General features: G+C 38.2%; 2 protein-coding genes across 5 annotated transcripts in view; one reads left to right on the top strand and one right to left on the bottom strand.

Moving 5' to 3' along the window:
* Positions 1 to 142: 142 nt before the first annotated feature.
* Positions 143 to 25,904, bottom strand: part of LOC139774688 (netrin-1) — a 189,244-nt gene continuing 163,482 nt past the window's right edge. For both annotated transcript variants that reach the window (XM_071710106.1, XM_071710108.1), the window contains 3 exons: positions 11,824 to 11,892; positions 8,664 to 8,874; positions 143 to 8,044 (listed from right to left, as the gene is read on the bottom strand). In XM_071710106.1, the coding sequence (XP_071566207.1) occupies positions 7,900 to 8,044; positions 8,664 to 8,874; positions 11,824 to 11,892 (425 nt within the window). In that variant the 3' untranslated portion in view covers positions 143 to 7,899. The remainder of the gene's footprint in view (positions 8,045 to 8,663; positions 8,875 to 11,823; positions 11,893 to 25,904) is intronic.
* LOC139774695 (uncharacterized) overlaps positions 2,334 to 25,904 on the top strand; it is a 192,825-nt gene continuing 169,254 nt past the window's right edge. For 2 of the 3 annotated variants that reach the window (XM_071710127.1, XM_071710124.1), the window contains exon 1: positions 2,334 to 2,463. The gene's annotated coding sequence lies outside the window, so the exon portion shown is untranslated. The remainder of the gene's footprint in view (positions 2,464 to 25,904) is intronic. The other variant, XM_071710126.1, reaches the window with a different exon arrangement.

The following is a 25,904-nucleotide window of genomic DNA, read 5'->3' as shown; positions in this document are numbered from 1 at the left end:
AACAATTATGACAAGATAAAAAATAACAAAAATATCAATCAGTATTCGACAGTATAATGCATTTATCGACGCATTGATGTCAAATCGACATCGATTCGACAGATTATTTCTGGCTGGGCGGTCGAGAGGATAGGCGCGGCAGTTCTTATGTACGGATTGCATTTATTTCTCGTACAACTAATCACATTTATTACACCACAATACACGACGGTACACTTAATAATTTAATCGAGTCTAAGTGATAATCGGTACAGTAGCAATCGATTAATGCGGAGGTATAAATAGCATACTCTTACTGCGTAACATCGCGTACAACTTCTACGATATATGTACTTGCCGTTCGTAAATTCCGAATAAAAGTCGCATTCCTTCTCGGCGACGATTCTCGGCCTGGGAGAAACTCGTGTGTAATACACTTTTTTTTAGCCGTGATAGAGTTATTTTGTTACATCGAATTACGTACAGGGGCGTGGATAAGTTGCCCGTTAACGTTATATCATGTCATATCTGTACGCGACAGTCAGGGATTAAAGTCACCGAGAACTAATTGGCTAACCCATGTGAAATCAAGCGTGTGTTGCAATAACATCGATTTTTCTCTCTCTCTTCTTCTATTATTGGTCGCAATGTAATTATTGTTGGCGATCTATCACACGTGCGCAATATAATAAGTTAGAAATATTGTGAAGAGGAAATTACGTTGCGTTCTTTACAGATAGAGACTCTCTATCCATAAAATAGCTGCAGATTATTATCGAAGAGTCTTTAAATTCGAGAATATTAATAAAATTAAATAATTTTATCAATTGAAAAATTCTTAAATATATATATGATTATTTTATCTTGGAAAATTATTTTATATTGTAAAATATGTATATATGTACGAAAATTTTGTAAAAATTTGAAAATGCCTTACTCGATAATGCAAAAATGCCTTAAGTATATTTTATTTTTCGATATGCTAATTTTCAAGTTCAAATTAAAGTTTATTTATTCTAACATTTAATTTGTATGTGAAGATAGTCTCATATAGATTTAATAATTTAGAATATATTAAAATTAATAACAAAATTTGTATTAAATGTTTTAATTGGCTTATAAGTAAATTTCAGTATTTGAGACAGTTTGTAGTAATGTTAAGTAACGTAACGTTAAGGAGAGTTGTTAAAAATCTAAATCATGTCGAGATGAATGTATTCGAGATATATGCTTAACTTGTCGAGAAACATTCAGCAAGATTGAATATTCAATCCTCGAGAGATTGAATATTCGATCGAAGTGCCTTCGCACTTGAAAGTGCCCTTCGGGTACGCGATGGAATTCGAGTGGCGAGTTTATTGACTCTGAATTCTTCTCGAGTTTGTTTTGCTTTTCCTTTAATTCCTTCAACGATAAGCTGAAAATTGATTCCCTTCCCTTACGTATGCGATAATAAATGATTTTATTCATGCGCGGTCTGCATGTCCGATCTATTGGTTTCGATCGCACGCGAAAAAGGCCTCTTTAATCCCCGACTGTACGTATTATTCGCGAATAGATGATATAGTCTTTTAATCTTAATCTAAAGCTATCTTAAGTTGGTACATTTTATACATGTAATTATAGCGTAGGTAATGGAGACGACAGATCTCATTTCAAGTTAAATAAAGGCGCTAGATCGATTAGTATAAACACATCCAATTTAGAGAAAAATTATATGTAAATTCCAATTTAATTTTTCTGTAGATTGCGAAAATCCAAATAAAATAAATCATGAAAAAACTCGAGAATGCAAATATTCACTAGTGACATTTTACGTGTGATACATATATTTGTGGGAAGATTAAAATTTGATACTCATTTTCTGACTCCTCTTTTCCTTATTTTTTACGAAAAAAAAAATTAACAGTCCAATAATTATGAATTTTTGTGAAATATATATTATATATAATTTCACAAAAATTCAGAATCATCGAATTATGTTTTTATTGTATGTATCATGTTAACAATTAAAAAAAATTTTGTTATGTGAAAGTTTCATCAATAAAAATTATTAGATATATTAAAAAATTACATATTATATAAAAAATAAGAAACAATTTTTATTATTTCCGTTTCTTGTTATTAAAAAATAATAAAATTTAACGTAATTCTCGAGTTTTTATCAAAATTATGTAATTGTTTTACAATTGAGACTTAATTATAGCTCAATTCAATTTGAAATAATAATTGCAAGTCTACATTGTAAGAACCTCGGTGCGAAACTCGGAATGCGAAAGTTCAATCGCCGCGATCTTTGATTTCAGGGCTCATCGTTTTGCAACGTGAAGATCGATCGAGGATCGAGATCGATCGTCTCCGTAGTACGTAGTATTATTGGCTCGCGGACGCAACGACGTGAACATCCGTCGTTCATCTGTGATGTTATCGATCGCCCGTCAGAATCGGTTTCCACCGACATCACGTTCAACCATCGTTAAAATCGTAAGTACATACATACATTGTCAACTACGGCACACACGAAAGAGCGTACGACTGTTTTCTCCTCGTTCAAGAACAAGGGCGATCACATCTGATCTGTTTCCCACGGGATTCTCTTCCGGAAAAGAAACGCTCGCACGTGATTAGCGCGGCTATAGTTCAAATCTGATTTAACATTCAACGTGTAGTTAGATCTATCGACATCAAGAAAAACGTACATCTAAATAATTTTTTAATATTTTTGTATGACAAACCGTTTTTTTTCTTTGTGAAGTCGAAAATCGCTCTATAAATATATTGCATTTCAGGTATTCCGCTTATTTTTTCTTGCGATTATAAATGTCTTTAATTAACAGATTAACTTATTGTACATTGCTTAAAATGTTTTTTTTTATAATATATAAATACATGAATAATTTTAAATTACTGACGATTGAAAAGGAAAAAAATTTTTTTTAATATACGAATGCACGAATAATTTTTAATTATTAACGGTTGAAAAGGAAAAATTTATCGTGACTTGTGTTATGTCGATGTGGATATAAGAGTTAGAGTCTCATTAATCACACGGAGATTCAAAGATAATATGCACTTCATGCATTGCAATTAGCATCTAAACGAATGAATGTTAATACTATCGTCGCGCTAATTCGATACGAGCGTCGATGATTGTTCCTCCTCGAACGCGAACACGTGCACTTTGCATTTCCTCCTCGTTCTGATTTTCTTGCATTATTCTTCATTCGTCGTGCTAGAAGGAAGAAGGTTTACATCGATCGTATAAGGAAAACATATTAGGAGGAGAACGTATTCGGCGCAATTTAGGAACTTGGCTCGAAACGCGATGCATAAAGGATGGCCTCTCTTATCGCATGTAACAGCATGTTTACACTACGCGATTTTGTAGCGTATCGATATACAATTTTCTGTCACGTCGTATCTTTTTTTAATAATATCGCAGCGCTGTAACTATTACGACATCGTGGCGCGACATCGTGTGTGATGGTTCGCATCTTGGTTATTATAATTCGATACACTTTGTAGCGTAGACGGAGGAGCGAGATTTTATCGCAACGACGTCATAAAATTGAGTAGCGTTAAATTACGCCCCCGTTCCCTTCGGAGGATCAAAGTTAGTCTCAAAATTGTTTTCTTATCGAACCACAAAGCACGTGGTTACAAATATATAAACGTTTCTACATATTATTTTATTACCTCTATAAATAATGCGCTTGTGCCGTTTGATATTTGCGTATCCTTTTATCGTACTGTCGCGAGAAAGACTTAACTCTGAAAGAATAGTCTTCTCGCGTGCTGGTGTTTTGATATCAGGAATTCGGAAAGGATCAGGTGGGACGTAACAGGTGGGCGCCTTAATCGCAGCTGAGTCATCGATTATGTCGAGTAACACGTGATAATTCTCAAACAATCCCCACTGATCTTTATTGTACGCTAAATGATCTCTTTATCGATATTTCATGCCGTACTGCCTTAAATCGTACTTACATCGAAGAAATATATATATATATTATATATTATGCTATAAAGATCAGCGATTTTCACGACCGACGATTAACCGAACGACACCGCCGTCGTCGTCGCCGCCTGGAAAATCCGTGACGCAAAACGATCCGGGAGAGTGTCACCATTGATCGATAAACCCGCGACTCACGTCGCGACACGTGTCAGTGTGCTTAGCCTCTCTACTGTGTTTCTCTCCTCTTTCTCCACTACGTAATATAATATACCAGCTAGAAAAAGATCTTAATAATTTATATAGAAAATGTACAAGAAAATCTACATTCAACGAACGCGTGTGATATTTCTATATGAGTACGGTACGACGCGCGATGATCGAGCGAGCGAAGAATAAATAAATTAAAACAGAAGTCATGAGAGAGGGAGGGGAAGCCCGGGGACGAGTTTTGTGCCATTTACGATCGAGCGGTCCGCCGTTTATTGCAAAAAAATAACGCACAATGCAATTCTTTAGCATCTTAAAATTTGCTTCTCCTTATGTAGAACTTTAAGACAAGAGTCGAAGAAGACATTTATCTATCTCGTCGAATAGATTATTTAACACAGACACTCGCTGTTCGGTCACGCCTGCTTAGTCGATTTGCGAAACGCGTGGCCCTGTATACATCACTTTCGATTAAACACGACATGCGTATCCGTTTCTCGGCGCGAATGCCATACGTTCCAATTTTAGATGAGCGCATCTTGCTCGCGCTGGAAGAAGCGTTTAAGCAGAGCAAAACGGATGCTCGTCGACGACTTAAATCCGTACGCCACGAATTCCTAATAGCTGTCCGTAGAACCGAATGCGTCCGGGTCGATTTATCTTACGTACCGACGTCTCCGTAGTACAAGATATGCGCGATATGCTTCAACATGGTCATCCAATTCAAACAAATCAACATATTTGAACATCTCAAATGTCATTGATCAATCGAATTTGCAGAAGCAAAGTGGATATTCACGCTTTCGCGTTGATATGTACAGATTTTAGGTGTCTGAGCAAACGTTTACTCTCTGCAGCAATACTAAAACGCGATCATTATCTTTATGGCGAGAGAACGCTGTTGAGAGAGATTGATGCTATAAAACGTATACAGCTCGTACAATTTGCACGGATTTTTAAAAAAATCTATAGTTGATTTCCTTTGAGAAAATATCGAGAAACGAATAATCTTTAAGTCATAAATAATTGACAATTAAAAGTTTCTCGAAAACTAAGCGTAAAATATGAAGAGATAGTAGAAATTAATTTTTTTAAATTTAAAGTGGACTTCTATAAATTTATAATTTGAGGATTGGTTGTGTCAAGATATTTAATAGTATATTGGAAATTTACAACAAATAACCATTTTCAATAATAATCTCTTTTGGCATTTTTGCTCAAGAAAAATCTTCAAAACGACCAAAGAGAAGTAAAGATTCACTATTCTGTATTCTGGTGATGTTTAACGGATGACCGAGAGTCACATTAACTTTCTAGCAAGACGATCATAACGATAAAGCTTCTCAGATTCCGATGTGTGATATACCCTTAATGATAATATATAACGGTAAAATATATTTTATGTCCGAACGTATCTTCTGCTTATCTACTTGCTTCGCGTCCGTTTTTCATTTCTCCTTTTGCCTCTCTCGTGGTTTCATTGGATTCTCGCGCTGTTTCCCTCTCACGCCCACTTTCTCCGAGTGCACCGGCTCTCAAGACACAAGGCGGCCGCGAATAAATCAGATTTGAAATGGCTAGACGTGGTACATGTACATACGCATTTTGCGCTTGTCTACCCGAGACCGGCCTTTTAGTACCGACGGCGATACGAGCCCTCCAATGCTGGACGCGGTTGAATCATGCTTCCGTAGCAGGTGTGCCGCGGTTTTCTCAGGAATAAAGTCGAGGCATACATATTATCACACGTACCTTCACCTCGCCATTACTATTCCGCGACGTAGAAAGATCGCCACGATGCATAATTTGCGATCATATACATAGCGCAATTTTATTATACGTCATTGTTCTTTACATAGGTATTTAAAACTCGGAATAATTTTTGAAGAAAAAGATTAATAAATAAAATAAATTATAAGTTACGAAAGGTAATCAGTATATTTACGATTCGTTTTCGAAGAAATAAAATGAAACTTAGGACAGCAAAATTGAAACGGATGTAGAAAAGAGTCACATATAAGTAAAGATCTTGTTTCGAGAAATTATGATTTTCATTTTATCTTACAGAATACTTTACAATTAGATACATTTCTACTAACGTAGCAAAATTATTAACGCCTAAAGAAACAAAAGCACGAATCGAATTTGTCTTCAAACGGAAGTTCTGCTTGTGTGTCCCTCTTTCAATCATCTCTACAATTTCTGCTCATAAAATGAAAGAGGATGAACAAGATTAAAGACATCGTGCGTCAGCGATATCGTTCGATTTTTGAAATTGATTTCGCTTTGCCGAATCTATTAAGCTTTAATGACAGTGCCTTCTATAATATAGATGCATTAACGCTCCCTGTTCGTACATATCACGCTCGCATCACATCGCGCACAATCTATTACACGTCCATGTTTTGTATATAGCAAATTGATGTTGATGAATATGAATTACCATCGAAGCGTCGGAGAAGCGTTTTGAAAGAGCTCGATTATTTTATATATGTTATAGCGATATTAATATCACGTTCTCTCGCGATCCTGTTGAATATTGTTGCACGCAAACTTAATTAAAACCATCAATTTCTATTGATCGCGACAGTGACTGCGCGCTACGAACATTATGATACGGAAATGAATATCTTTCGTTCGAATCTGGTTTGGATGTAGTATTAATGGTGCAGAAACGACGACATATTCGGGCGATTATTCGCCATTGAGTAACGGCTGTACCGCCAGGAACACCATACCGGCGACGATTTGCGGTATTCCAGAGTAATTGAATCTGTCGCGTAAATTCGACCCGACATTTATCTTACGACATTTCTCACGGACACGCGATTTATCGGGTGCGAACGGGTACGACGGCGAGCCCTCAAAGATTCATGCCGTTCAATAAATCGCTTGTCACGGAGAAATGTCGCGCAACAAATGTCAGGAGTGAATCGACATCGAGGGAATGCGCCTGCTCTACAGAGACGTTAGGTATACCTCAGACGCTATTCGTCCGAACAGCGAATTACCGTGTTAGAATAAAAAACTGTGACTAGTTTCATTCAAAAGAAACACGTGTTTGGCGAAAGCCAGGGCAAAGTTTAAGAGTTCTTCAGATCGAAACGAAAAATGGAAAGAAATTTACAAATGCAGTCGATTGATAATACAAATCGTTTGATATTTTAGTGCTTATTCATTAGCGTGTATCTTGAACGATCGATCGCGCCTGTGGATCCCTTCGGGATTTTATCTCACGACGGTACGGTCGCCTTCGACCATGCAACCTTTCTACAAACGTGCATTGCTCGCGTCATTTCGCGGGGCGGACGCGCTCGTCTTGGAAAAATCGCTGCTTCCCCTTTCGTTCTCCTTTCTCGTATCTTGCTTTCGACGTAGGATCGTCGACAAGTATCGCGCGCAAAATAAAATCGGCACCCCGATACCGGTATTCGCGGTCGGGAAATCAAGATATGCAGGTTCCTACGAACACGATTGGGAGGGGATTGACTTCTCTCTTTTCCTCTCTGTTTCTCTCTCTCTCTCTTTCTTTCTTTCTTTCTCCTTTCTCTCTCTTTCTCTCACTCACTTACTCTCTTCCTTCTTCTTCTTCTCTCTCTCTCAGTCTCACATACACACAAACATACACATATACGTACACACCCTCTTTCTCTCTCATTCTTTCTCTCTCGTTCTTTCACTCATTCTCGTTCTCTTTCTCTCTCTCTCCATCTTGCTTTCTATCTCTTCCTCTCTTTCCGCGACGTACGAGCATCTCAATGGCACGATCTCGCCCTTCGTTGGAAACGGCGCATTCGACGGTGCCATTCGTCGCGCCACTCGATGACGATCGACCTCTGTGTCACCGTGAGCCCACCTTGGCCACTGCCGTCACTCTCTTGGCCAAGGATCAAGTACGATCTGCGAACATAACAGAGCCGCGTGAGTATAATCGCGATCGTTGTCCAGCTGTCAGCTGTTGCCGGCCACTCCGCAATTTCTGACAGGCAGTTCACGGTCGTTGCAGCCGTGCCCGTCTCCATATTATTAGAGTTGCGCTATTGGAAACCTTGACCGCTTAGATTGATCTCGATATGAGGACAAGTAAAAAATCAAAGTTGGCTACGAAATATTTAAAGGATATAAACAAATTAAGAGCTTCACGTGTCTCTATTAACGCCTTTTTGAATGTGTATTGTCCAAGCAGTGACGAGATTAATGGATAATAATCAAATAATAGTACCTGCGATTCACAAGGAACAAATTTAGATTTATATAAGAACTTAGAATGTTATAAAAATCTGTTTTGTTCTATTTTTATTTTTTAAAAGAATTTTATATCTGAAAAAATTCGCTTAAAATCAGTAGATGGCTCATATAAATGTATAATAGTAGACCGTTCTGTCCTTTTAAAGATGTAGAATATTGAGTTAATAAATTTATACAGCTCAATAATATAAACATTGACACTAAAAATGAAATAATTTTGATTGTTCAAAATTAAACATTCAATTCTTCGACGAAGCGATAAAATACTTACTTGTTAGGTTTAATTTTGGGGCATCTGCAGGCTAGATCAGCTGAGTGAACGTAAAGAGATACGTCGCCACGGCGAAGCCTCGAGTTAGGATTTTTCTTGTAAATGAAGTCGACGTTTAGAGTGAATCGGATCCAGGATGTGCCTGATACGCTCGTGCCGGCCTGGGAGCCGTCGCTTTTCTTGTGTCTGTCCGTTATTCTGCCCAGAATAGCTGCGGTGAAAAAGAACATATTGAACAATGCGTTTCAAGCACACACATGTAATATTACCAAGTTATATTATATAATTGAGGTATCTGGAACAGGGACATATATATATATATATATATAAAAGTTTGAATTCCATTTTGAGAAGAACGTATTTGAAGTTTTTATTGTATCTTATAAGAATATCAAAATAACTATAACTTCGTTCGACAATAGCTGAAGTTATGGTTACCTCTCTTTCCTCTGAGTATTCTGTAAGATGAAATAAAACAAATTTTTCGGTACACTGTCTTTAGAATAGAATTTTATTAACAAGCTTTTTATTAAAACCCGGTAGTCGTAAACAATAAACTTTCTTGTTTTTATTAAAACGTTTCCTTTCGTAAAACTTTGAGTAAATGCAATTATAAAATTGACGTTTTGCGTTGTTAATTGGAATGCGTATCGGACGTAATCGTCTTTAACATGGACACATGTGTTCCTTTCGTTCAAAGGATGTTTGGGTCCTTTCAACCTATATCGAGCCCATAGAATCGAATGGGGGGCTGTGGCACAGCTCTTTTCTTTTCATTCTCTCCTGTTACGATCGTACCATCGATCCTGTCGTCCTCAGGACAGGGATACTATTAGCCTTTCGCCAAGGACTAGGGTCATGCCCCTGCAAAACGATTCAGCGTTGAGCTGCCTTCGATCGAACCATTCATTACTCGACGTCGGCGTTACGAGTTTATACGCCGTCGTGCCCGGGGTTTGCTATTCGAATCATGGTGCCGCGTTATTCTTGACGTCGTAGTCTGGGGATTTTACATTCCTCGCGAGGAAGGATAGCAAGATGTATCTTCGAAACGGAAATGTGTATTTTCTCTGATAATTTCGTAGCAATTTCACGAATTCTAAAATTGGCATAGTTGAATTATTACAGCCTTAATACTTTAAATTGACCTTTTGTTACAATTAATTGATGACAAACAGAATGTAAAACGTAAAAAATGACTAAACATTTATATGGAAAATTATATATGTATATTTGCAATTTTGTTTTTATTCTACGAGCAATATTTCTACCTTTATTCTAAAAGTGTTCATTTTTATTAAGGTTTCCAATGGTTATAAAGAGTTAAAGTTAAAATAAAACCTCTTAAAAATGTTTTAATATATAATATTTTTAAAGGAGAAAGATTTTTTTACTTTTTTAAAGTACTGGAATGTCTCTTTCTCTCTCTCTTTCTTTTCTTCATTTTTTCTATGCTTCGATTCTATGCGAAGTTACTTTGTTTCGCTATTTTATCTTTGACGCATTATAATATCAAAACCATTGTCAACGCTTTCCTACGACATCCCTTTGTGTATTCTTCGCTCTTAGCGAAAAACACGCGGAGGCACGTGCTCGAGGCGTCGTCGTTCCCGATCGGTTTCGTTTTCGCGACGCGGCTATGGGATGCGCGGTCGTTTTGGCCGCTATTCTAAGTCAGAGACAGCTAAGTGCAGACCTGTTGAAGATTTATCTGCGCTGAATCAAACAAGCGGACAGGAGAGGGAGCAGGGAGCAGCGAAGCCGCTCTGCTCGGCCAAACCCGCGGCCGGACCACGGCTCAAAGGCATACCATTCTATTATTGAAAGCCCCGGCACCGTTAAAACGTGAGTCTTTCATTTTTGAGCGCTATACACGCCACCGCGAGAGGAGAGAGAGAGAGAGAGAGAGAGAGAGAGAGAGAGAGAGAGCAATCACGGCTGTACGCAAACAACCCTATCCTTTCTTTCTCGTCTTCCTCAATGATGGGTTTAGCAAACTCCGAGCCCCATGTATTACAAACCGGTAAATAAAAAAATAGTTTTGAACGTTTTCAATAAAGAAATAACGACATTTGAGATGGTATTATTGATGTTTTACTTCATTACAAAGAAAAATGGTTGTAGAACATGAAGCACTATATAATTAGCGCAATTATCGCGGAATTGAGAAAATTAGAATAAGGAAGATTCTTCACGAAAGTATTATTTTTTATTACTTTCTATTTAATAAATATCCCCACTTCGTTTAATATAATTTCTCTCAAACCTCTTTTGTTACTCTTTTTATGTAACAAATGCAGGGCTTTCTAAAACGAAATTCGTTACTGCCTCTTCTCTTACTGTCTCCCTGTTTCTCTCTCTTCATGTCCCTCCCCCTGTGCGTACGTTTATGTTCGACTTTTTCGAGGACTTTCGAGAGAGAGAGAGAACGGGCACTTTGGCATAAATCGTTGTTTCACATGCGCCCTCCACACATTACTGGGGCGGGCACACATCTATCCCCGATAAAAGCCGAAACAATTCCGGTGGCTTTGTGCCACGCAATGTTTTTCCACATCGACCAGCCGGGAATTGACGACTGTCTACATTACTATACTTATCACCGTTTTCGAGCGCTGTCGTTTAACTTGCCTGTATATAATGATATTGGATCATCAGGAATTTCGTATTGTCTATGTGATATTCTATGAAAAAAATTACGGGATTGTGTAATATTATATTTGGATATAACACTAATTCTTTATTCTACTTAAAGGCTTCTGATAATTCGAATCCTTAATGAGAATTTAAAAATATTTTTCTCGATATTCTCTACTTAAAACGTCTTAAAAAATCAAAATGTTTAATTTAATGAGAAAGAGTAAAGAATTGTGAGAAAGAGTGGCTTTTATTACCCTAAAAAATTCATCATAATATAGAGATATTGCTCGATAGTTCTAAATGTGAAAGAAATTGTGATATACCTCTTTCTTTAAGTCATTTTATTTTTAGAATTGTAATAGCCAGTATATATAAAAACGAGTTAATTATAGAATCTCGTAGTGAGAGATTTGCCGTACGTTGTTTGGGTTTCTACGGTTTGGGTTCCATTATATCCAGAGGGACGAGTGTGATTAATACATCGTTTTTTGTCCACATTGTTTGATTCGGAAACACTTACCATAGTCTCTTTTGCAGTACTTGTTGAGATTTAGCCTCTTCGTGCTGGCGCGACATTTTCCGCACTGATCTGCAACAAAACGAAGTGGAAGACAAATTACGCCGCTTTCAGTAGCTTAATCAATTTATGGCGACGCGGGTTAACCCGCGATAGTTAATTCCCTTGGGCGCAGACGTTGGCGAACGAGGAAACGCATCGTTAGCAAAGCGTTCTTTAAATTGCGTACAGAATAGAATTCGGTCGGGCAATTGTCGGAATTGATCCTTGTGCGGAGGTTATCGAAATGGCGAACCTCCTGTTATTACAGTAATCGTGGTATGCCATAAAACCACATTAAGATCTCACATACAGTTGATGAATAACATCGTACTATTTATGAATGATCAAGATTATTATTATTGCGGGCTTAATATGAATCAAATTGCATTGATGATATTTATGTCTACATTTATGAGAGACTCATCTCTTTATTGAAGTTCAAAAGTACCTATTCATTGTTCTCGCATCTCCCTTGAGATAATCTCGCATCCCTCGAGAATGAAGATAGAGCAAGACCATGGAATACCTTGAAAACGAGGATCAAAGGATCGACTAGCTGGATTACTCTCGCGGCCACTGGCGGCCAATTGCAATTCGTAATGGTTTCCGAGCAATATAGTATTCAAGCAAAATAGTTTGCATTTAATCTATTACATATGCTATTTTATTTTTAACATAATCGCATCTATCAATCGCAACGAGATATTAAACGATATTTTCGATAATTAAAAATAAAGGATTTTTCGGAAATAAAGTTTTAGAGCTGTTGAGATTTTATTCTTTAGTAAAATTATAGCCTTGATTTATTTTTAAGTAAATTTTGCTTTAAAAATATTGGAAATTAAGTGATGGTTAATGCTGATTAAAGTTACTTAATGTTGAAAATTAGCTAGTTCAGACAAAAGATTCTCCTTTGGTATTTTCACTAAAAACGAGTTGCTTTCATGTTCGTCAAAGAATTCGCAGATAAAAAGTAGTTTACCAGCTTGGGATAATTTATGTAATAATCTATATAGACGTAAGTCTGGTATTAAGCGAGACGACAAATGAGTATCGTGACGTCACGGACGGGGAGCCTTCGACCCCGTGTCGCGTATACATATCGCAGGCACTTGGATTACTTCAACGATCGTCTCGTCTCGTCTCGCACTTGACACGACTCATTATCATCCACTGGCGTATTCATCCATCTATTATCTAGCCGCGACTATCCATCCATTATATCCCATACGGTCAGCGCGTCTCGCAGCCGTTCAATTAATTCCCCGGACAATATGTTATAGTCTCGACTGGAGGCCAAGAGAGGTGACAGTCGACACTGTGTGACTAGGATGAGGCAAACTTTAGAATACTTGTCCCAGAAATTGAGAGAAAAAAGTCTTATGACTATCTTTTAGGGGGGGGAAAAAAAACAGAATGAATAGAAACTCAGAAATGAAGAGCAGACAATGCCAAGAAATAATAAAAACAATAAGAATTCTTACGTATTTCATAAATTATAAATATATGCAGTATATACGATGAATATGTTACATATTTATCACACTGTTTAAATTATCAATTAATTAAATTACTTTTCACGGTTAATATACATTATACCTATATATTACGTCTTCTGTATTATTTAAACTTTAAACGAATTATAATACAATGAGACAATACAATAAAGTTATACTTTGGAGTTTTGAAGTTTTAATGACGCTAAATGGAAATGAAAACACATTTCATTACTTTCAATTGTGTATTCTACGAGAAAATAAAGTAAACTTTTGGGTAAATTTCTCAAACTCGGATGAGTTTGAACAGACGTCAGAAAAGGAGGACGTGTCCAAAACGTAAATAACGTAAATAAACGTAAATAACTTTAAGTTATTTGTCTGCCCATCGGTTTTACTTCTCATGTTCGAATCTCTTAAAATTACGGCGGGCGGGGGTACGATCGGTTCAGAGTGCGAGCATGGGTAGGCAGATGCAAATCAGCCTCAAATGCCGGCCGCATGGGGCTAACTGGTGAATTAGCGTGAGCTGCCCACCTGGTGCTGATTCGCGATACCACGCTGATGTTCATTCGTTCGTTCGTACGCTGGGACGTTCACCGGATCGCGCACGTGTCGAGGATTGAAAGCGCGTGATTGATCGGTCGGCCGGCCGGTGATCGAGAATTGCCCGCGAGATCGCCCGACTGTTGCGTTGATTTATCGGCAACGACGTGCTTGGATTTCATAACGCGATGGAGATGGTAGTCGACGGGGGGATTTTCTTGTGTCGGAACTGAATCTGTTGCGCATGTCCTACATGAGCTACAAACATGAACATCCTCGACTCGCGAATTAATGATAAATTTCAAAATATTGAATTAAAATGTATTGCATTGAGTATTATTACGGAGCCACTTGAAGTGGTTTTTAACAGCGAGATCTTGTAACAAAATAAGATGCCGAATAGGCCGTCATACGTATAGAATGTACGTAAATATATAATGCATAGTTAGATATTCAAACCGTTGCACTAGTTAGTTTATATATTGTGAGAGTTTAACACAAGTTATTAAATTATGATTTTGTATCTAAGTAAACTTTTAACATAACAGTTTTCCGAGTGTTTGCACGGAGTGCGCTAAGTGCATCCAGCAAAATTCGCTATTATATTTGTTTACGCATTGCGAAGCGCGCCGGTATGTAGGAGCGACATATATAGAGCAGGAAATTGGCGCGAGAGAAACGTACGTCGGACGAAATGTATTTAAAGCCGCTGGATAGGTAGCGAAAAATATTTGTTTCCCGATACGCGAGAGCAACCGGTTCTCTCGCATGCGCGATGGTGGTATTTTACGACTTCGAACGTCGTGCATCCGGCCTACGAGAATGGACGATGTACGGTAAAAAACAGGGTAAAAACGTGCTACAGGGAGCAGAGACACTTTTTTTTTAGACCGCGTAACATGCGCGTGAGTGCCGAGAGTGCCACGCGGCGTCCTTTGCGTTCCGCTCGCGTTTGGAGTACGTTGCATCAGTGAACGACCGCTGCGCGTTCCTTATTTCTGCAAGGGTAAAGCACTTAAATCAAATAATCTCACATTTTAATATTTTTTTTTATTAACGTTACAACATTATAACGAATATAAAATAATTCTCTTTTGACGCAAAGCCGATATATTCGAAATATTAAATCTCACGCTCCATGTACTTACATGAAGGGGTAATATTTTAGCTCGAGAGAAATATTCAGTTATTTAATAAGAATTCTCAGCTGGTTATTCGCTGGACGGGACAACTTGTATACATCTATCCTGTTTCTCGTTCGCGCGTGTGTCGTTTATCGAAGTGTACCGCGAGGTACCCTTGAAGTCGCGAGAGGCGCGCCTGATAAACGCGAGAGCATGAGAGAAACTTTATACTTACGCGCGAGTCGAGAGAGATGGAAGCATTGAGATCTTTGACCCTGGGAGTGTCGGACTTTTTGCCGGACATTATCATAGACTCCCGTAATATACACCGAACGGCTAAGCTGGTGAGATATGAGTGAGGCAGCACCATTACACGCGGTACAAGAAGCAGAAGTCATACGAATGATGAAATATCCGCAGGCCTTCTGAGATTTCCCTTGTCACATATTTTAAACGTCGAGATTTCTTTTCGTATCGCTTTGATTTAATGTGATTTGATCTTCTGGCGAAACAAGGGTCGAATCGAGGATATAATCGAGTGGGTTTTATAAACGAAATGCATTTTCATATTTGAAAAGCAGAGAAGATCACATGTCCACTAATTCTATCTTATCCGAAAGTATTTTATATGGCTAATAAAATTCTGCGTTATTTTACACGGAAGTTATAGCCCGCGATTAAATTTGTCCACGTGGAATTTTTTATTTAGTCTATCCTGGAAGTGTGCTGAATGTTCGCAGGCGTCTCATAATGAAATGAGAAGGTTTCGAATTTGCATCTTCCTGTTTCTCAGGTGTAGACTTGCGTCTGTCGCGTACGCGCGTGTCGCACACCACCCCGATCGCGTGCTAGAGCGGTCTACGTCGATCCTGTAATCACGGTTAAACGCCTTCGAAGAAACTAATCCTTTTCTCGTGACCGGTGCTCAATGTGGTTAGAGAGGTTTAGCGGTTGCGCACCGTCAAAGTCAACAAGATGCACACACTGTTCTTATTTATCTCGTTCTTACCGCGATAATTCCACCTCTGTCGATCCCTCCCGGCTGCTCGGTAACTTAATTCTTATTATTAACGGCGATCTCCTCTACTGTGAAAATTCGAGCACGTTCATGATACTCGAGCATGAAAAACGGATGATTAGCAAGCGCGATTACACGAGCGAAAACGCGCAAATGAACGTACGCAAATTCAATTCGCTTCCGGCTATCCATTTGAACTGGAATAACTGGGTCTTTTTAAGATAATTAATATCGGAAAACGGAAATGTAATTTCGATTTATCTGTTGTTACATGTTAATCGTAGTAGCGAAAGGAAACAATTATATCAAATTGTTGTGATATATATAAAGGTATTAGGAATATGTGTATAATAGAAATATCGCGAGACAGAGAAAAACTCTTTGTTAAATTAAATTAAAAGTTGAAATAAAACCTTTTGTAAAAGTAATTTAATTTCCTGTTATTAAAGTTCAATTCACAAAATCCTACGATTTTCAATATTAAATATCATTGCAATTAGGTCACTCGTTTTTATAAAAAAATCGAGAATTTATTGTGGATTATATTTTCCAATAGCAATCGATTACTGTCTTGTTTTATCCGCAATAATTTTTATCCGCAAAATATACAGTTGAAAGTATTATATTATATGTATAAACGTAGCGCTAGTTTAATAGAAAGCGTAGCCAGTTGCCTATGTAGAGTGAGAGCGTTGCTATACAATAATTGCTTATACAGAATTTACTCTCTTTTGCTTTTCAAATACAGAAATATTTTCTGATTAATTTTATTTTCTTAAAATGTATGTTTTATAATTTTGTTTGTTTGAATTGTTCTAAAGTTATTAATCGTTTCTACCAATGGTTTGCTTCATAAAACATGGAAAACTAAAAAAACAAGAAATTTTGAACACAGTAGATTTATATAAGAAAGTAATAGCGAGCTTTCTTGATTTTTCATGCAAACGTACGATGTCGAAGAAGAACGAATAATAATTAATTATCTCGTTATCGGATTCGCTTACAAATCAGAAACTATTATAGGTAATGCCTCGCTATATCTTTGTAAAAAAAATATGATTTTAATTGATTGTGAGTCAAGAGATAGTTGCAGTTCTGAGCATTCTTTGTACTCTTATTTTTTCTCTGCAGCTTTTGTCTTAGTGCGTAAGACATGCTTTCGACACAGCTTGCGGGATCGCGTGTACGCGCGCGTTACGACCGCTGATACGCGCCATTCACAAGCGTCCTTTAGACGAATCGCCATTCATCCTGGCCCATTCATCGGGCGACCGACCCCAAGCGCGGCGACGACGATGCGGCACGGAGGCAGTCGGAAGTCGCGCGATTTAGAACGTTGATATTCGCCTGTGCGCGCGCGTGTAATCCGCTTAGATCCAATCGCTGGGCATCTAATACGAAGCGTCCGATCGGGGCTTCCTTTGTGCCTTAATCGTCGTCAATTTGTAACCACATGCGGCGCGAAAGCTTTTATTAACCGCGCGCGCGCGAGAGAGAGAGAGAGAGAGAGAGAGAGAGAGAGAAGAATGCTTCTTTCAGATTTAGAATCTGGCATAAAACGGAGACATTGATTCGTTCTCATATTACGTGTAATTTTAGGACAGACTATAAATCTTGTAGCCGTAGCCAAATAAATAGATAGAGATTATATTTTTACAAATAGTTTCTAGTATGGTTTAGTAAAAGAAAAGAGATATCACTTATAAAGTCTTATATTATAATTCAAACAGTTTTAATTGGTATCAACATGATTATTAATGACTATTAGGCATTAACAATTTTACGCATTGTCATTCTATAAAAATTTGTTATAAATTACATGCTACAATAATATTTTTTGTTTTATCTATTATTATAATTTTAGAGTTGTGCTGGATGTTAGCAGTACATCCGATATTAATTCGAGAGACTGGCATCTCGGTATCCGTTTGGACCGGGATAAATTCTAGAAGTTATTTTAACCTTGACTGTATGCGCATATTTTTAGTCATCCATATTCTCAGCGCATTAATCGTTACTGGGAATGGTTACGCAAAGTGACGTAGAATTTTATAACACTTGTTTTTATTAAAAGCTGACCTAATACTATTTCCGTTTTACGAGAGCCATATTGCTGTCAGTATGTCGTATTAAATACGACATAAAGAATTGGGGGACATATTTATTCAAACTCTTTATCAGAACGAGCAGTTATGTTTTTTCTAAAAATTACATTCAATAACACATATATATTATATCATTTCGACATTCATACAATATTATGAAATAATTGAGTAAAAAAAAGTTGGGAGAGAGATAGAGAGAGATTATTTGAACAAATTAAAAATAATGCAAATTTCTAAAAAAGTAGCAACTGCAGTGAACCATATAAAAATTGAGAAATTTTATTTTGAAAAGTTATGTCTTGGAAGCTTGTGTAGATTAAATTTTGAGAATTTATTTTTCAGAGAAAAAAAGGTCACAATGATCTACTTTACTTGCAAGATGCGAAAATATTGTAACAAAATGTCCTACATCTATAAATATTATTGTACATTTGCTATTATGTAAAAAAATTCTCAAATTTCATAATTCCAACCGCAATTTCTTGTATGTTGGGTAAACTTTTTATTACTTATTACGCGAAAGTTCTAGGCGATACTAAATTATTTTCTAAACTTTTATCCCGACAAAAAACTGAGTTGAATTTTGTCCGTTCCTCTGAAAATTCAAGAGAGTGCATTTTCTTCATCGACTTATAGTCTTACGGCGCCTGTGGTGTGCGGATTCTTCCCAGACGACGTCGTCGTTCCTAGCAGCGGACGTAGATTAATCTTCCGCAACACGACGGTGTTTTCCTTGGCAGAAGGGCAACGCCGCGCGCAGGAACGCGTCCGAGGTTTAAAGATGAATTTCGCAAATTCCGTCGTAGCCGCGGCACTTTTAAAGCCGCCAAGAAAAACATCAATACCAGCGCGACGTTATTGCCTTCTCACCATACAGTGGTGCACACATGCATACATAAACGGATAGAACTTGAATTTTTAAAGAAATGTTTGTAACACGAACGAGGTACTTGGCGCAATAATTAGCCAATCTTCTGTGAAAATTTGTTTTGAAAAAAAAATGAAACAAAATGAGATTGAAGGCTAATATGAGTTTCAGCAATTTTTCAAGCTAATGACACATTTTTGAAGTTTAATGTTACATTTAAGATTTTTTATTTTTTAAAATGGAAATAATTTGAACTTGATCTCTCTCTCTCTCTCTCTCTCTCTCTCTCTCTCTCTCTGTCTGTCTGTCTCTCTTTCTTTCTCTCAATATATCGTATTCTCGTCATCCGAAATACAATAAAAGTTTCACTCGCAAAATACTTTGTAGCTATGTGATGGTTTATTCTCGCGCTATTTTACATTGGATATATGTACACACAATATTCGCCATATTCGTGAGGCTGATCCTTCTGCATTTCACGCTCAATCTGAGCGAGCAGATGTAGGCGTCTGAAGGTATTTGCGGACGAGATGTGTACCGGTGTTCGTCAACTAAATCCAGAGTTCGCGAGGAAAGATTTCTTGGAAGCCGCTAGGATAAGGAAAGAAAGCGGAGGTTGGAAAAGAGAGGCGGAGCGAGATCCGCGCGAGATGCGAACCGGTATATTTCTCTCCACGCCCGCCTCATTCAGGTATTCGCGGAATAATGAGATTATATTGCGGCAGCCGTTCTAAAATAAACTGCAAGTGTGCAAGTAGCTGCCGCGGAAACTGGGACGCGCGTACAATACTCGTGGAATATTTTAATACCTTCATTCGGCCAGACAGAGAAAAGGATAGCCGCGAGAATAGCCCTAGGATTAAACTGGAGAAAAGGGCACGCAATATACGTGTGTAAATACGTGTGTGAACATATTTTATAATTCAACCAATCTTTGGCTTTTGCTGCATGTAGGTATATTATTTTTTTCTCAAGAAAAAGATCCAAGTTCACCAGGTTCTTTTTATTATTTTTAAGCCGCACGTGTTAAGACTCTTTTCACGTTAAAGTTAGGACGTTTGTATATGTGTAGCCGACAGGATATATAATACTTTTGAAAACCGTCCAGAATCTTCGGGCTTTTCTCATAAATCCAACATCGTCTTCCGCCTGCAGGAAGCAGAACAGGAGATTGCTTCGAAATCAATTTACTTTGACGTAATTCATCTCCGCGGTCTGTTTGAAAGGGTCAGAACCATCCCTTGTCTCGAAACTAAAAGCTGGCCGGCTATCAGCTATCGTGCTTAATAACGTTTAACAAAATAAAAATGTATAATTAAAATTAACGATTTCGAGAAAAGTTCGAATTGAAACACGTTTGAATGCGAGTTGGATTCTGAATTAATATAAAACCTAAATATAAAATGAGATTCAAAATGTTAAACAAATCCTCTTTATTCATATATTACATACGTTTGCCATCCAAATTTGTAATTAAAGATCATAAAGAATTGATTTTTACTGCATTGAAAGCGACTCGGGTCGTATGAATTGCGAAAATTGTGTGAAAATTGTGAAATACGTATATACGTGAAAATGTACGTTTGCGATCAAAAACACGAGAGAGAAGGATAACATCGCGATTATATATCGCAACGTCGAATTTTCCGCGAAACAGACGAGTGTTGCGCGAGAAATCAAATATTTTCCGGATACGTTGCTGCACCCTGGATCACGCTTGCATATATTGCGGCGCGCGGCGCACGTAGCAGCACCCTGGAAAATCCAATTTCCATGGGCCGAAATAAACCTTTATCGAATATCGTGGTCACGCGTGGAAATGTGCGACGTGGCTCGCCGTTTCGACATTTGCGGCGAAATTTCTGACGTACTATATTCCCGCGTCCATACTCGCGGTATTATTGCATAATTACGTGATCCTCGTGGCATGGGTGTGGAAGCACAATATGGCGTAACAATATAAACGCGGAATTTGCACGCCGTATATGCTCCCGTCTGGTTATAATAAGACGATTGTAAAGCGCGCGTGGCATGAAAGGTACTATCTCGTAAAGCTTATAAAGTACTGAAACATTTCTGTACTTAAAGCTTATTCCCTGTTGAGACACTGCCAGTCGAGAATGCCAGTGAATTAATAATTCTTATGTAAATTCGTGTTCGTTAATTGAGTTGATTTTTCGCTTGTTTTATCTCCGAGGATGAGGAATAAATTTATTAACATAACTGCATATTGTGCGACTGCGGCAGAAATTTGCGACAAACGTTGCGCGGTCGATTCCTACCTATTGCAATTGATTTTTCTCTTTCTCGGCAAAAGATTAAAAAATCAATCTCATAAATCAATCCAAAAATTTTTAAGAATTTATCGTGTAACCATCATGTGCCTTCCCTCCCATCTTCTTTTCTCTCTCTCTCCTTCCGCACGCAGTTGATAAGCTATATCCAAAAACATATAACTATCTTCAGATCTACTGAATTCTCTGAATGCAACCACATCACGTTTGCACATGGTGCATGGTGCAATACGCCAGCTACATAGCAATAGACGTGAAACGTCGATTCCCATGACGAATTCTCATAGTTTATACTGTCTACGCTATACGGTCGAAAATCACGTGCGAACGTGAGTAGCAAAGAAGCAGGAAAAGTGGAATGACAAATATAACATTTACTTTAAGATTTCACTCTCCGTCTGTATACAGTTTTTTTGCAGTGTAGGTATTACGTAGGTCTGTCACGTTGACGCTATTTTTCTCTATCTTAAAGTATATATTCAGAAAAATCTTAAAAAATTCACAAAACGTCTGTCTACATGGTTTAGTCTGAAGTGGTATCATGTTGAAATACAATTTAACGGTGTTTATATTAATATGTCAAGCGTAATTAAAGCAAATAAAATACGAAATTTCAGTTCTATTGACAAAATGTAATTAACTTCAACAATTTTTGTAATAATAATTCCTAATAATGAAAATTTAATAATTTAAATCCAATGAAATAATTATATATAATAATTAAAGCTACTAATTAATCTAATAATTTATAATTAAATCTAATAATAATTAATAATTTTGTACCTCTACAAATCTATGTATAAATCTATATGTAAACTAGGTAAAAGAACTAACCCGTTCCTTTTCTTTTTAATCTCTCATTCATTCTTCATAAATTTCATCATTCAATTGGTACGAGTAATTTGTGAATTGTTTTAGCTATGTAACGATATTATAACTGTCGCACCTCTCGTTCCCCTGTGACGCGTCTCTCAGTCAACCCTCCGTCGATGTCACCGACGGCATTGATGCGGTTATCCGGAACGTGACATCGGATTTACTTTGCCCGATTGCTGATTGGGATATTCGATGCGTCGCGGGATGTAACGGCGGAGAACAATCGCGCGCGATCGGTTTCTCCGGACCGCGTTCTTGCCGATCGATGCGACCGCTCGACCTTACGACATAGTCGCGGTCGATCCGGCGGGGCGATTGGCTCAGGCGGATTGGCGCGGGTTAATCGACACAAAGGACGTTTCGTTAGTGCGGGAATTAAACGGATTATGGTCTCAATCGCCCGCCGTCGCGATCGATCCGCATTTACGAACGCGGTCAGCCGTACCGTCCCGTCCCGTCCCGTGCCGTTACGATCCCGTCCGGTTTTCGTTTCGTCCTGCTTCCGCATATCCGTAATACAGCTCGATGGCTCGATATATCCCGTCGGCGAGGAAATCCCCGCGAGCAAACTGTCCGATCGAGTGCCCAAACTTCACCGCGAAGATCGGGAGATTTCCCGCGAACTTGCAAGCGGCTTTATTCGGGTTTAGCCACTCGCTCTAGAAGCAGGAAGTCCCGAGTCTATTCGTGCGTCTCGCGAGTTCTCAAGCGAATCGTGATTCAAGATCTAAACTACAAGCAAGTGACGTCATTTTGGATCACTTATGTTACGATAGGTACATCGTGTATCGAATTCTAAATTCTCTCTTGTCACGCGCGTTCAATTTTTGCTTTTAACATCGGTCCTCTGCGAGTAAAATCGGCGCGCACTTTTTTCTTTTAGAAAATAATTGTAATGAAACTAAAGTATTAAATTATTAGCAAATTTTTTTATAAATGACTTAAATTATTAGTATACTTTATAATTCATTGAGACAATATATAATAGCGATCTTAAAAGATCGCATTAATTACAATAATATCGTTAAAAAGTAGACTTATGTTAGTAGACATTAGACAACAAAGCAAATAGAACCGTGTCGCTTTTCATTCTAACGACGAATAAGCGATTTTTGAGTTCCAATTCTATACCACCAAACTATTGCCGTTACTCTCGGTTATCTCCGCGTTCCATGTCGTGTCCGGACTTCGTAATTTGGTCGAGCGACTCGATGGCTCCGATCAATAGCGTACAAGTCTCTCACAAATTGTCCGATGCTCTTGTGCGATTGTTTCACGGAGTTCGCTGGAGATTCGACAAATGACAAATTGCTTTTGGACGGTATTGTCACCGCATATTTAGTGAAGCGTGATAATTATAGCGCTACGGCGAATCTATAGTTAGGTAGGAGTCTTGATTAAAACATAAAGATTAAAATATTTCCGGACTAATCTGTATCACCTTAATTAGATACAGGCTCTCTAAATCAGTTTGCGTGTGGAGTAGTTTAATTAGTTACCGCAAAGCAATGGCTAATGAAAACGGTAAACTCATACCGGGGAAGCAATAAAAAGATAATATTCGCGAATTGAGTTCCGTGTACGGAAATCGCGTGCTTCGCGTTGCGAAACTATAAAAAGGGGAGAAGATTGGGAACTACGCCAAACAAAAATCCACTCCATTCCGCTTCGCGTTTGTCCAGCTTGATTTCCCTGTTTCTTTCTTTCGACTGTATCTCTCCATTAATCCGTCTCCCTCCGATCGCATCCGGAATTTCGGAAATTCCGCTCGGTAGCTTTGGCGAACGTGACCGTTGTGCCGTTGCGCACGTGGAATTTTCGATATTTTTATTCGATAACGCCCGCCGGCGGGCGGGTCGGCCCGTCGCGGGGCATCTCGATTGAATTTCAAACGATATTCAAATTACGTTTAATTTGGTTAGCTACCAGTGGATGCATGAGAGAAAGAGAGAGAGAGAGAGAGAGAAAGAGAGAGAGGGAGGGAGGGAGGGAGGAAGGGAAAAAAGAGAGAAAGCGGATCGAGACAGGCCGCGCGTGTATGCTCTCGACGCTGAAGCTCGCGTGCGGTTCCAGGTTGGTTCGAGGCCGGGGGTGAGATATACGGATTCTATTATCGACCATACGGTTCATTAAAACGGCACGACATTTACAAACAGAGCATCGTTCGTTTCGCTCGATCGACGGCGCGCGGAAAAACGGAAGCGCGATACAACAAGCGTGTTTCATTGGTTCTGCAAACAAAACTATCGGGCCTGTGTCGCAAACGTTACACAACATCAATTTTTTAAAAGGGGGAGGAGAAGAGTTACAGGTGGTAACGACTATTTGACACCTGCTGAAATCTGTTGTTAAAATAAATTCTTGTTCACCAGTTTTCAGAGATTTTTGGAATATGCACTCAATATCAAAAGAATAAGAATATTATTTACATTAGACAAACAGAATCTTTATTTATTTTTTATTTTAATTTAAAAATGACTGTAAAGTCTTCAATATATATTTTTAAATATAATATATAAATTATTAAAGAAGCACAGATATTTAGAATTTTTGTAAATATAATAAATGATAACACATTTACTTACAGTACTTTTTTAATTATTTTTGAAAAATAAATTGCACGACTATGTGATCTGATTATAGAGGTACGCTTGACAATAAAAGTGACGTGCAAAGGGGTGAATTCATGTGATGTAGCAGCCCAGAGTAGTTCGTTTTTGTTTTAATTCGCGTAAAAATGCGTAACGCTTCAATTTTTCAACGGTATAACAAGTTCCGCATTCGGGGCTCGCGATTCGCGATAGCGCGGCTTTTAAAATTATTTACCTCTTCGATATTCGATAACGCGTTATCGGCAGCCGCCAGGAGCGTCCGTTGGAGGCGGAATCGCCAAACGCGGCGAGAGCTGTCGCTGTCGGAACAGAACGGGATAAAAGTCGGGGTGGGTTGGTGAGAGGACCGTTCCTCGTTTATTGCCTCGGCACCCGGGGTGCCCGGATGTGTCGGGGTGCCGTCGGGTTCATCGCGAAGCCGAGATAAAAACGTAAACGGCGGACGAGTCGATCGCGAATCGATGTTCCCGCCCGGTGGCGCGCGGAGGATGAATATTTGACGATGTTTGCGGGAATTGTATAACGGATGCTCCCGCGGGCGTTGTTAGCCGGGGTTAATCAACGGGGCTGTCTCGAAATGCAATCTCGTGGTTGCGTCGGATGAAAGAGAAAGAGAGAAAGAGAGAGAGAGAGAGAGAGAGAGAGAGAGAGAGAGAGAGAGAGAGCTGACCTGTAACTTAAAAATTTGTTTTATCGCACGCTGCGGCGAAGATTAATCATGAGATCTATATCGCAGGGGGTGTTCACTGTAAACTATGCTTTTTAAATCATACTATATAACAGCGACTTCTATAAAAACTTTAGTGTATACGTGCATCTTTTTTGTATCGTGTCATATCTTAACTGATATATATAATAGTACATATAGTAATCATAAATAAATTATTTATACATATATGTGTATAAAAATAAATTATATTTTGCATTAAATAAAGTGAAAACCGTATTGCAATACTTTTATCTGACAAATTTACATTAATATAAGGTTTAATAAAACTCTCACTAGAGGAGGAACCAAGTTATTAGCAACTAAAATGTTTAATTTAGGAACATTACAAATGCAAGGAGTATGACGTTCAATTAAAGTTTGGTAAAGAAGAGTT

Source organism: Temnothorax nylanderi, unplaced genomic scaffold (assembly GCF_030848795.1).
Source record: "Temnothorax nylanderi isolate EJ_2023f unplaced genomic scaffold, tnyl_v1.0 TNYL_tig0085_pilon, whole genome shotgun sequence".
Lineage (NCBI taxonomy): Eukaryota > Metazoa > Arthropoda > Insecta > Hymenoptera > Formicidae > Temnothorax > Temnothorax nylanderi.
This window is presented reverse-complemented; position numbering and strand designations above follow the sequence as displayed.